The 14422-nt window shown below is 34.3% G+C and overlaps 1 protein-coding gene across 2 annotated transcripts in view; it reads right to left on the reverse strand.

Moving 5' to 3' along the window:
- Positions 1-14422, reverse strand: part of STAM2 (signal transducing adaptor molecule 2) — a 55050-nt gene that overhangs the window by 11516 nt on the left and 29112 nt on the right. Inside the window, exons 8-11 of one of the 2 annotated variants that reach the window (XM_057745438.1) lie at positions 8369-8463; positions 6328-6410; positions 6109-6196; positions 5063-5117 (exon numbers count right to left, since the gene is read on the reverse strand). In XM_057745438.1, coding sequence (XP_057601421.1) covers positions 5063-5117; positions 6109-6196; positions 6328-6410; positions 8369-8463 — 321 coding nt within the window. The remainder of the gene's footprint in view (positions 1-5062; positions 5118-6108; positions 6197-6327; positions 6411-8368; positions 8464-14422) is intronic. The other variant, XM_057745439.1, reaches the window with a different exon arrangement.

A 14422-nucleotide genomic window follows, 5' to 3' on the forward strand; every position in this document is an offset into this window, starting at 1 on the left:
AATAAATGAAATAGAAACAAAGAAAACAATAGCAAAAATCAATAAAACTAAAAGCTGCTTCTTTGAGAAGATAAATAAAATCAATAAACCTCTAGCAAGACTCATCAAGAAAAAGAGGGAGAGGACTCAAATCAATAAAAGTAGAAATGAAACAGGAGAAGCTACAACAGACACCACAGAAATAAAAAGCACCATAAGAGACTACTACAAGCAACTATATGCCATTAAAATGGACAACCTGGAGGAAATGGACAGATTCTTAGAAAGGTATAACATTCCAAGACTGAATCAGGAAGAAATAGAAAATATGAACAAACCAATCACAAGTCATGAAATTGAAACTAGGATTAAAAATCTCCCAACAAACAAAAGTCCAGGACCAGATGGATTCACAGGTGAATTTTACCAAACATTTAGAGAAGAGCCAACACCCATCCTTCTCAAGCTCTTCCAAAATATTGCAGAGGAAGGAACACTCCCAAACTCATTTTATGAGGCCACCATCACCCTGATACCAAAACCAGACAAAGATACTACAAAAAAAAAAAGAAAGAAAGAAAACTACAGACCAATATCACTGATGAATTTAGATGCAAAAATCCTCAACAAAATACTAGCCAACAGAATTGAACAGCACATTAAAACAATCATCCACCATGATCAAGTGCGGTTTATCCCTGGAATGCAAGGATTCTTCAATATACGCAAATCAATCAATGTGATACACCATATTAACAAATTGAAGGATAAAAACCAAATGATCATCTACATAGATGCAGAAAAAGCTTTTCACAAAATTCAACACCCATTTATGATAAAAACTCTCCAAAAGGTGGGCACAGAGGGAACCTACCTCAACATAATAAAGGCCATATACGACAAACCCACAACAAACATCATTCTCAATGGGGAAAAACTGGAAGCATTCCCTCTAAGATGAGGAACAAGACAAGGATGTCCACTCTCTCCACTACTATTCAACATAGTTTTGGAAGTTCTTGCCACAGCAATCAGAGAAGAAAAAGAAATCAAAGGAATCCAAATTGGAAAAGAAGAAGTAAAACTGTCACTGTTCACAGATGACATGATATTATACATAGAAAATCCTAAAGATGCCACCAGAAAACTACTTGAGCTAATCAATGAATTCAGTAAAGTTGCAGGATATAACATTAACACACAGAAATCTCTTGCATTGCTATACACTAACAATGAAAGATCAGAAAGAGAAATTAAGGAAACAATCCCATTCACCATTGCAACAAAAAGAATAAAATACCTAGGAATAAACCTGCCTAAGGAGGCAAAAGACCTGTACGCAGGAAACTATAAGACACTGATGAAAGAAATCAAAGACAATACAAACAGATGGAGATACATATCATGTTCTTGGATTAGAAGAATCAACAATGTGAAAATGACTGTACTACCCAAAACAATTCACAGATTCAATGCAATCCCTATCAAATCACCAATGGCATTTTTCACAGAACTAGAACAAGAAATCTTATGATTTGTATGGAAATGCAAAAGACCCCGAATAGCCAAAGCAATCTTGAGAAAGAAAGACGGAGTTGGTAAGAATCAGGCTTCCTGACTTCAGGCTATATTACAAGGCTACAGTGATCGAGACAGTATGGTACTGGCACAAAAACAGAAATATAGATCGATAGAACAGGATAGAAAGCCCAGAGATAAACTACGGTCAACTAATCTATGACAAAGGAGGCAAGGATATACAATGGAGAAAAGGCTGCCTCTTCAATAAGTGGTGCTGGGAAAACTGGACAGCTACATGAAAAAGAATGAAATTAGAACACTCCTTAACACCATACACAAATATAAACTCCAAATGGATTAAAGACCTACATGTAAGGCCAGACACTATAAAACTCCTAGAGGAAAACATAGGAAGAACACTCTTTGACATAAATCACAGCAAGATCTTTTTTGATCCACCCACTAGAGTAATGGAAATAAAAACAAAAATAAATAAGTGGGACCTAATGAAACTTCAAAGCTTCTGCACAGCAAAGGAAAGTATAAGCAAGATGAGAAGACAACCTTCAGAATGGGAGAAAATATTTGCAAACGAATCAACAGATAAAGGATTAATCTCTGAAATATATAAACGGTTCATCCAGCTCAATATCAAAAAAACAAACAACCCACTCAAAAAATGGGCAGAAGACCTAAATAGACATTTCTCCAAAGAAGACACGCGGATGGCCAAGAGGCACATGAAAAGCTGCTCAACATCACTAATTATTAGAGAAATGCAAATCAAAACTACAATGAGATATAACCTCACACTGGTTAGAATGGGCATCATGAGAAAATCCACAAACAGTAAATGCTGGAGAGGGTGTGGAGAAAAGGGAATGCTCTTGCACTGCTGGTGGGAATGTAAATTGATACAGCCACTATGGAGAACAGGATGGAGGTTCCTTGCAAAACTAAAAATAGAGTTACCATATGACCCAGCAATCCCACTGCTGGGCATATACCCAGAGAACACCATAATTCAAAAAGACACATGCACTCCAATGTTCACTGCAGCACTATTTACAAAAGCCAGGACATGGAAGCAACCTAAATGTCCATCAACAGATGAATGGGTAAAAAAGATGTGGTACATATATATAATGGAATATTACTCAGCTGTAAAAAGCAAGGAAACTGGGACATTTGTAGAGACATGGATGGACCTGGAGACTGTCATACAGAGTGAAGTGAGTCAGAAAGAGAAAAACAAGTATCGCATATTAACACATACATGCAGACTATAGAAAAATGGTACAAATCAACCAGTTTGCAAGGCAGAAACACAGACCCAGATGTAGAGAACAAACATGGACACCAAGTGGGAAAAGCAGGGAGAGTTGGGGGGGAATTAATTGGGAGATTGGGATACCAAATTGTACACTCTAAACATATGCAGTTTATTGTCTGTTAAATGTATCTCAATAAAAGTTCTTAAAAAAAATGAAATAGGCAGGGGACAGAAGAGTTTAGAGGAAAGGGTTATAATTTGACTGAAAAGACTTTAGGGAGAAGCTGGGACTTAAGCTGGCACCTGAGGAAGAATGGATAAGCTAAACAAGAAGGGAAAACTAAGGTCAGTGGGACGGTATGAATTAAGACAAGCAAAAGGAATGAGAAGGGTACACAAGGGAAGAATGAAAAGGGCAATTTAATTGAGGTGCTTGAAAATGGTTTTTGGAAGGTAGTAGGAAAGAAGGTTAGAACAGCCTGGAACATAGTTAAGTTCAGGCCATGAATCTCTCTTCAATAACTCTATCTACATTTGTTTTTGTCAATTTACATGATGTTTACCCAATATAATTTTGTAGTGTGATAAATGCTGCAAAATCTCATTCTGTACAATAACAGACAGAAATGAAATGTACAATTTAAAATTCTAAGAGTAAAGTTGTTTTTCTTATAAGGAAAAAACAAACTGATGATGATCCATTCAACGGAAGAAACAATATTTTATTCATCTCTGAATGCTAGACAAGGGTAAATAGTTAATAAAAATTTATTGAAGAACAGCAAACATTTTCCAGAACAGGAGCTGCATCTGCAGTCAGTTGGCATGGAATGGAAAATGCCAGCTGTCCTATTCAGAAACTGAAATTGAAGAGAGAACTGGTTAACAGGTGAGCTTTCACTCAAAAAAATTAACTCATATCAGAGAACATCACTCTAAAATGTTTAATTGTTCTAGACCTTTTTCTCTGAAGATATTCTTTTTTATCAACAAAAATAATTTATACTGTCATATCTTCAGCTTTTTTCACTAAATAGCATGACCTCTTTCCATGTCAATAGATATTTATCAACAATGCTTTTTATCGTAGAATGTGTGGATGTAGATTTTTTTTTTAAACCAACCTCACGTTGAAAGACATTTTAGTTACTTTCAGGTTTCTTATTATAAACAACACTGTGAAGAACACTCTAAGAGCTAACTTCGCATATATCCCTATTTAGTATTGCTGGGCTAAAAGATATAGACTATTTTTAGGCTTCAGAAAGGTTTATAATAATTGTACTCCTAGCCGCCCCTAAGATAATACTTTTTTTCTTTTTAATCTTCCCCATTTGATTATTCATTGACTATTAACATGCCTGCAATGAAGCCAAAGTAACAGATGTATAAGTAGATATTCAATGCTTTCTCCAGAATAAGACCAATAAAATATGATAGAATTACCACCATCATTTCATTTACTGCAACTGGGATTTATTTTTCATTTTTGTAGAAAATACAACAAAGTTACAAAAAAAATGTCCCAAGGAACAAAGATTATAATCTTCAGCGACTAGAAAAAATCTTGCTGCTACTACTCTGGTAAAGGCAGATAAGAAGTAAAGTACTTCCTGTTCTTCTTGTTCTGTTTTGTACACAAGTTCAGAAAACAGAAAGGGAGGATGGTGGAACACTAAAGCCTTCTCCCTTGTCTGCCACTCACTATGGCTGCCCCCTCTGACTTCTGATAGAAAGCTCTGAGGAATAAAAGAAGGAGCAAAACGAAGTTAAAAGCTCAAAACCCTGACAGTCTATCCTTTAGTGCAGCTATTTCTAAGGAAGCATAACACTAGATGGGATAATGAAATTAAAAGGACAAGAGAGAAACAGAAATACCAGGAAGAAAAATGAGAAGAGAAGGTGTATACACTGGATTTAGCATTACAAACACAAAGGAAATTTCATCTGAAAGTTTTACAAATACTACTTCTCATTATGTAACAAAACAATGTTTGCATAAGATCCCTATTCTCATTTTTGTGTTTTATTCTTCATGACTCATTATCCCTCAACTCCAGAAGACTGCATCAGGAGTTCATCATTCTACGTATAATATATTGCCATGAAAAAAACTGCTACCAAAATCAAAAGCACCATTCTGCTATTAGTTTGTAAGAGTTTTGGAAACTGAGAAACAGTTTCAAAAGACTGGAACAGTTTCACAAAAACTCCCTAGCTTAAAGTTCTGCCCAAAACAAGTAAACCTAAGAAAACTATACTTGTTATTTCCTGTATGAAGAATCTCACCTATCAATCTCTTCAAGTTTTTCATCTATCATTGGACCCATCTGTTGGCAGATATCTGTAAATACAAAAATATTTTAAAATATGGAAACTAAAAACCAGTTTAAACCAATTTCAACAATTTTTAACAATAGAGCACCAATATGCAACACCATGCAAAATACAAAGAGACTTAAGTTTATGCTAGAGAAAGGACTATAAAAGGCCAAACTTTAATACTATTCAGCACCAATATTAATATCATGTGACCAAGGCAAAGTCAAAATCAGAACAGAAATCCCACCATGTTCTCTGGAAGTACTAAGTTTACAGACTGAAATTTGGAGTTACCTCAAAAATCTTAAAAATACCTAGAGAACTATTACTAGCTAAAGTAAAGTGAATATGAGTCACAGTGTATATGTAATTATGTACATATTATATATGAACATTTTTCATTTATTTAAGCCATTTCAAAATAAAACATTTTGTACATCTCCAAATGTAAACATTGATACAATAGCACAATATTCTATATTCATAACCAGGCTTTCTTCTCAAAAAATTTAAGAATATTTATCCATTTATCACAGAGATTTTTCTCCCAATGAATTAAAAAAGACATAAAAAAATTTGTTTTAATTGCTTCAAATTTCTTAGAGACTAAAAAGACACACCAGCATGCAACAAATAACTACATTACAAGGTTAACAAAGATCATGTATAATTTTGACCTTTAAAATTATGATACAAGAGAAATTAAAACAGGAATAAGAATTTCTAACATTTTGACTCAATTTAATATGTTGTTATTTCTAATTCTGTCCTTTTTTGGACTGCAAATTTCACTAGCAGGATTACAGAAAAGCAAAGACTTCTTCACTGAATAGGACAGGCAGTTTTATAGCAACATCTTCTAAGTACTATGTTTACAGTTTTACTATTCTAGTCTATTTCCCACCAGAGATTTTTAAACTCTGGAAGCAACCCAAGGCAAAAGAAATTTAAGGTATTATAAATAGATAAAACATTAAATGACATTAAAGTAATCGCTAGTATTCACTTAGTACCTTCTAAATCCAAGAGGTCTTGGGAGTCTGGTTTTGAATCTGTTGGATCTATACTCTGCAGTACCTGCAGGGCTCTATCCATTTTATCCTAAAAATTAATAGGACACTTTATAGTTTTAATTTCAATGATAATAAAAATTACTCTTTCCAAGCATTCTCAAGGATAATACATTTTAAAAGTCTTGACAGTTTAACCATTAAACAAAAGAAGGACTCTACCTCATCTATATAAACAGACTCGGGCTCTGATTTCTTAATTTCCTCATCCTCCTCATCAATTACATTCAATTTGTCCACAGCTGCTACGGAAAGAAAGTAAACTTTAAGTTCCTCAGTATTTACTTTGGTATTTTAGTTATTAGTTTATAAGTAGCCTGTGATTATCCATAAGGAAAAAAAAAAAACCCTTTAAACAATCATCACATTTCATAAACAATATACATTATTACATATATTCATTCATGCCACAACTATTTAGCCCGTGCTATGTGCCAGGCATTGTTCTAGACACTGGAAATACACCAGTGAATAAAACAGACAAGAAACCCTGCCTTGATGGAACTTCACATTCTAGAGGAACAAGTAAGCAATATTCATGGGAACTGTTATCACAGACACTTTCCTGAAAACTGAGTGTTCTCACTAGGGTAAATATATATATGAGAGTAGACAGAGTATTATATAATTAGCTAATTTCAGAGTTAAATCTATGAACTCCTTCTACACTCTTTCCTTGCTATAAAAAATTATTTTCTATATGTACAAAAAAAGAGACTTGATTTCAACCTAGTTCTGTAATGGTTAAAGCAACAGAAAACAAAAACCTTTCACAGAAAAAAGAAGGTTGAAAAATAACTTACAAATGTACATATGCAAAAAACTATTTGCTCACTGGAGTACTGCTATAATGCACTGTATTTTAATAAAGTAAATTTTAGTAAAAAAAAATTATAATCAAAACCTATATAACCAAAGAACTTTTAAGTCCCAACAGTTATTTCAAATATTTGGCTAACTTTCAAATATGCCCTAAGGAGCAGAGCTCAGCATAACATGAGGATTTACTGAAAACCTGGAATATTTTTTTACTTTTAAAATTGCAGCTCAATCTCTCCAGCCTATGCCAAGGGGAAATCACTACAGTATAGGATTCCCTGAGCGTGGTCTATCAAGTTATTAAAACTAGTGTGTCCAATTTTCATACCTTCTTAGTCACACTAGAGGAATAAAAAGTATTAACTGTGGCAGAGTACTCAGTATTCATCTCTCTCAACTTCATTTTAACTGAATGCATCACTCTACCCACACAAAAATGATGTTACACACAGTGCAGAGAGCTTTCATGATAAGTTCTTTCTCTAGAACTATAAACATTAGAAGCAGTACATCCAGCAGTGAGTCAGTACAAGTAAATTCTAATGGCAGACTGGCTGACTTTAGAATCTGGTTCTGTCACCTACTAGCCACATAACAAAAGTACCTATCTCACAGATTTATGAAAATTAAACGAAATAGTGCAAAGAGAAGATTCTGCATAACACCTGATAAATGAGTGCTTCACCACCACCAAGCAACCTTATCTCTAATCTTCACTATTGTGAATATTCTCATCAGCTATTCTTCACACTGAGCGCCCCCCAACTCTCTGCCTGCCTAACAAAGGGAAGCTTTCTCTGCATGGCTGGCAGCAGCTGTGGGGAACTGTCAATGGCTACAAAACTGAGTTAAGGTCAGAAGATCTGAACTAGGGACCTACTGTCTGGATTATATTACTTTGCTATTGTTCTGAGTTCCCTAGGATCAAATCAAGGAGAAGAAAAGTCTAAAACTGAGAGTACTCCTAACCCCGGTAATCACACTCAGCACCTGTCAACTGGTTCCCCCAACCCCTACCCCACCACCTACCCGCTTTGATACTGTGCTTCAGTGATGAATAAAACATTTTTTGTACTGAACAAACACAAACTGCCTCTTAAACCATAATTACATTGATTTAAATATTTAATGGCCAAGCATAACTTATTTTATGCCTTAAATGTACCTATATACATTAGCACTTAAAGGGTTTAAAACATAATGATAAGGAAATAACTCTTGGAATTGACCTGGATAAGTTAACACCTTAATTTGGTAAGAAGTAGGTTAAACTGTATTGCCTATAAATAAATGATTTAAAACAAGAGTTAAATGACAATCTGCTTTATATTTCAAACTGAACCATACAATTCAAGTTTAAAAAACTTCAATAGATTTAACTTACCTGCCTCAGGTTCTATGTTTAAATTAGCTGTTACAAAATTAGATGGGAAGAGTCCTATTCCTCTGTGATTTTCTCCTTTCCACCAATTGGCATCACTGAAAATACAGTAAAAAATGTTATTTGTTACTCTACATTTCAGTATACTAGTGTTAAGAGTAATTAAGATAAAAATTAAATTTAGCCTACTTTGAAAATACCAGTTAAAATCCCACTATGTTTTAATGTAGTTCTTCTTAAACTTAATAAGAGCTATAAAAAAAGCACAAATAAAATAAATATCCATACTCCCATACTTAAATTTAGAACCAATCAGGAACTGGTCATATTTGATTCTGGGCTTTAAAAAACAAAACAAAACATTATAGGTAACATTGAAGTTTCCTTTATCAATATCCCGAAGTCCCAAACTCACATCCATCCTTCATACCATCACCATCAAGATGGTATGTCACCTTCCTTCAAGTGTATTTTTGACTCATTTACTATATCTGTGTAGTAAGTTCTATAGATATAAATATAGCCAATATAGCTATAGACATTTATAGCCAACTCTATAGATATGTTAATCATCATAGATCTTTCAAATTTTATGTTAATACTTTCAGATCTTGCTTATTCCTTTTAAAGATCCATGACACAAACGTGGCATATTTGATTTGCCCATCCCTATACAGGCAGACGTTTAGGTTATTTGCAGTCTTTCATCCTTATAAAGATTGGGATAATAATCATCCTAGATTTTAGGGCACACATGCAACAATTCTCTAGGCTTATTCACAGACATGGACTTGTAGGGCCACAGAACATAAGCATTTCCCATTTTACTAGTATTGCCAAATGTTCCCTAAAGTGGTTGTGGCAATTCACCATCCTCCTTTCCATCAGCAGCATGTGAGAATGTCATTTTTGCTCACGTGTGTTAACTGTCCAATCAACCCTTGATATCACACAGGAGAAATCAACTCTCACTGCTGTGCTCATTTGCACTTCTGAGAATCCAGAATGCTGCTTCTGTAAACTGCTCATTCACATCTTCTGTCCACTTTTCTTTTTCCACTCAGGCATTTGTCTCTTTTCATGGATGTGTAGGAGCTCTGTACATATTCTGAATAGCATTTGTTTGTCTGCATTATGCAAACACCTTCTTTCAAACTGTCTCTGTCTTTTGAGATATGTTTATCGTTTTCTTTTATTGCATGTTGTTTTCTGTTTCTATAATCAAATTTAGCAACCTCTTATGGTTTACCATTTTTTTAAAAGGAAATCTTTCTCTATCCTTGAACTCCTATTTTCCTATATACTTGTTTAATAGTTTCGGGTTTTCCTTTATACTCCTCTCCCACATTTAGGTCTTTATTTGGAATGAAATTTTATGTACTGTGTGAAGCTGAATCAAATTTTATTTACACTGCATAAAAAGCCATTCATCCCAGCAAAATTTACTTAATAGTACATCATTTTTTCTACTGATTTATGATAGCCTATCTTTCAAACACCAAGCTGCTATCTGTTCATGAGCCTATTTCTAGATTCCATCCTGTTGCAATAGTCTACTACAGCTTGTTAATGTGCCTTAACACTTGGCAGGGAAAGTACCTTCTCTATGTTACTGTATACCTGCACATTTCCATATTGATGTTAAAATTAAAATGTTTTCAAGTTCTCTGAAAAAAAGTCTTACTGGGCTTTTAATTGGAAATGCACTGTTTATGCATTAACATTGGAAAAATTAAATCTTTACAATATTAAGGTTTCTTCACCATAAACATGGTATCTCTCTCCATTTACATTTATATAAATATATTATTTATATTCCTTTATATCTTCCAAAGAATTTTATAATTTTTTATATACAGTCCTTACATATCTTTGTTAGTTTTATTTATTTCTCGATCATTTATAATTTTTGTGACTATTGAGAATGACATTGTTTATTATTACATTTTCTAAATAGTTGTGATTAAAGCATATCACTGTTTTGTATACTGAGCTTATATCTAACAACCTGATGAACTCTTAACAGTTTTAACTGTTTGATCATTGATTGTCTTGAACCTTGTAAATGGACAATCACAGAATCTGGAAATGGTAATTTTGTCTATTCCTTTCCAAAAATTTGACTTATTAAGCAGGCATTCTTTTTTTTTAATTCAAAAAATTTTATGTAATTTTTAAAGGTTACATTCCAATTATAGTTACTACAAAATACTGGCTCTATTCTCCATGCTGTACAATACATCCATGTAGCTTATCTTACACCCAAGAGTTTGTACCTCCTACTCCCCCACCCCTACTGCCCTCCTGCCCCAACCACTGGTAACCACTAGTTTGTTGTACATATCTGTGAGTCTGAGCAGGTATTCTTAAAAATGAACTTCAGGATGAATTAACTTCTGTGATTCTAAAACATCACTTCATTTAAAAAGTACCACAAAGATATAAAAGAGCTAAACATTACCCCAATTTTTGAAGCTAGAAAATAACTGATGTACTGACAATTCTCAGATATCATGTCTACTGATACCTATAAAAGAAGAAAAATTCTCTCTTAACATGCATTTTTTTTAAGTTGAACTTTCCATTTTAAAAAGGGAAGCAGAACTTAAAAGAATTGTTTTTTTAGGGTAATATTTATTTATTTATGCGTTATAGTTGTACAATTTTTTTAATGTACTACAATATTATATATGTTTCAGGTGTACAGTATAGTCGGTCACAGTTTTTAAAGGTTATATTCCATTTGTAGTTATTATAAAATATTGGCTATACTCTGTGTTCTACTATATATATATATATATATATATATATATATATATATCCTTGTATCTTATTTATTTTATACATAGTAGCTTAGCTTGTACCTCTTAGTCCCCTACTGCTATCTTGCCCCTTTCCCCTTCCCTCTCCCCACTGGAAACCACTAGTTTGCTCTAAATTTAGAGGAATTTTTATATAAAACCAGAGAACTCAAATCTGTGAAATGGATACATGGATTTTATTTGAACCTATCAACAATTTTATGGGCAGCCTTCCTTTGTGATCCCACTAATTAACGTAGGATAATTTCTCTCCCAATCACTACCACAATGACTCCTTCCCGGCCCTAATCCAGCTTTATAGTCTCTCCACTGACAACCTGTTGATTCTATGGAATGTTAATGGCACAAAATATTGTTCAATTTAAAATTCCTAAATTAAGGTAGCACAGCACTGTAATTTTAGATAAACCGTTTAATAATTAAGGGAAAATTAAATGCTGCCTTTATCTTTAGAGCCTTTTATATTAAGAAAATAAGTCGCAGATGAGTGAAAACTGATGTAACTGTAAGAGACAAAAACTTTACCTTCAATAAATTGATTGGTCACTTAACACTTATGAAAGCTTACCAAAGAGCCGACGATGACAGCAAACTAAGCACTGAAGTTACAAAGATAATTAAGACACAGTTTCTACCCTCAAGAAATTTAAAATCTAGTGCAGTATTTTTCAACCCTCCCCTACCAACTAATAACATGTTACCTTGTTTTACCTTCTGGAATTTTTCTCCTCCCACCCAGGAAAGTGATAACCCCCTTCAGAATCAACTCATCTAGCAGGAGAGACATGTAAAGAAGTAACTACAATGCAGTATGAGAAATGCTATCACATGTTCAGGGAGCGTTAGCAGCACAGAGAAGGAACGTCTCACTCTATGGGAACTAAAGGCAGAGAAGGGTTGAAAGGCTTCTCAGAGGATGGAAAATCTGATATGTGGTTTTGAAGGTTAAGTAGGCAATTGCCAGGAGGGAAAGAAAGTTAGGGCTGCGGAAATAAAAATGACATTTGTCCTGTTGCCATTATGGATAAGCAAGAAAATAAAAGTACAAAGAAACAAAAAAAACTTTGCACACTTAAAAAACAAAGTTATCCTGTCTCATTTTAGGTCTCAAAAAAAAAAGAAAACCTAAGCCTCTTCTTTAAACTACTGACTTAACTGAAACAACTTTTTGCTGACTTTTGCAATGAGAATGGCTGAAGATAAGTGATGCCTTTTATGCATATGTTAATTATGTGAGCAAAGTGCTACTTCTACAACAATCATACAAATAGTAAACCTGGGTCTTTTCCTCAAAATACCTGTTTTATTTTTCAATTTGGGGAGCCAGTCCTTCTAAAGCCTGGACTCCCTTGCAAACATTCCTGCAAAGTAAAGTTCCTTTTCTTTTCTAAAAGTGTTTGTCTCTTTTGACAGGGCTTTCCAGGCAGAGAGAACCAAATGTACAATGCCACTGAGGTCTAATCACATGGCATTTTTGGAACTACAAGAATTCCACTTGATTATTTGACATGGTACACACAGAACAAACAAGCAGTGGTAAGATAAAGCTAAAAACAGAAAAGACGAGAAGCTTTTTTGGTATACCTGTTAATAAGAAATATGCATCTTGTTTATCAGCTCAGTGTTTCTTAAACTGAAGTCTAAGAATAATGTATTTTCAAGGGACTTCAAGTTCTATATGTAAAGTCTTAAATTGTGTACTTTCATTTCAATAGCAATGTAAAAACAATGCATACAGTCATATTCTGGATCATCTAGGTGACTTTTTTTTTTTCTTTTAGCTCTTTATTGCAATATAATTGCTTCACACTCTTGTACCAGTTTCTGAGGTACACCAAAGTGAATCAGCAGTATTTATACATATATCCCTATAACCCCTCCCTCCCGCGTCTCCCTCCCCCCCTCCCTGTCCTGGCCCTCTAAGGCATCACCCATCATCGAGTTGATCTCCCTTTGTTATACAGCAACTTCCCACTGGCTGTCTATTTTATAGTTGGTAGAGTATATATGTCTATGCTACTCTCTCACTTTGTCCCAGCTTCCCCTTCGCCCTCCCACCCCCAACCCCATGTCCTCCAGTCCATTCTCTGCATCTGCTAGATGACCTCCTTTTAATCTAAGACTGCCATTTAACTTTAGTACCCAAGTTTGCATTTGTGTTTAAAATCTTGCCAGTGATAACCGATCACCCAGAATGACAACATTTAACTTGTATGTGCTGATGAGCACATCTATGGCAATTTTAAGATTGGGGCCTCCTAACATCAAAATGACAGCAATCAACCTACATATTCCATCATATTCATGTTGAATTCTCTCAGTAGTTACACAGAAAAAAAGTTCTCTTTTGCAGTGACAAGTCTCAACTGAAAATAGTTTCATATGAGTCCAAGTTATTTAATGAATTTGTGATTTAATTAGACATCAACGAAAAGACACGTGCACCACAATAACATAACCCTTTACTCATAGCAAGCCTGCAGACCCTAATAGATATATGATACCGCACGAACACCAAATGATGTCAAGGGATATGGTACGTATGACGGAATCACAACAATCACAAAAGAAAAAATTAGAGGAAAATTGAGTTATCACAGCAGTGAGCAGTACAGACCTGCTGAAGATAAATGATGATGTACATGTGCCACTGATCAGTACTGCATTTACCTTGTGAGCAGCAATTTATTTGGAAAGTTTTCTTATTGCATAAAAATAATGTTCAAAACTTGAATCTTAGAAGAAAACTAGTCATTTTGTAGTTTTGTGTTTCTATTTATTTTATAAGTGTCCTGAATTTTATACTGTATAAGGGTATCAGATGTGTAAACCTAAGTTCTTTTATAAACATTCTAACTAAAACTACACTCAGAAGCCTGACATTTCAGACTGTCAGTGTTCAGACTTCACACTACCTCTTCACCTTCATATCTATTTATTTTCCTTCAGGGATCAAGTGCTCCACTCCAAATGAGTATTTGAAAAAGAAAAAAAAACCCTCTTAAAGAAAAAAAATGATTATTTTCTAACTGAACACACTGACTGTTCGAGAGACCTTCATTTTCCTATTCTCAACTTCTTGCAAAAATTTTCCTGTCCTGTCAAAATCAATCAAGCTTCACCTGAAATGGACCCTCTGGATAAGCCTTCTTTCCTATATGCTTGTACCAGGTGTGACACTGCTTTCTTCTGGACCACAACATTACCTTTTCTGGCATTCACATAATTACCTGTA

This window comes from Hippopotamus amphibius, chromosome 8 (genome assembly GCF_030028045.1).
Source record: "Hippopotamus amphibius kiboko isolate mHipAmp2 chromosome 8, mHipAmp2.hap2, whole genome shotgun sequence".
NCBI lineage: Eukaryota > Metazoa > Chordata > Mammalia > Artiodactyla > Hippopotamidae > Hippopotamus > Hippopotamus amphibius.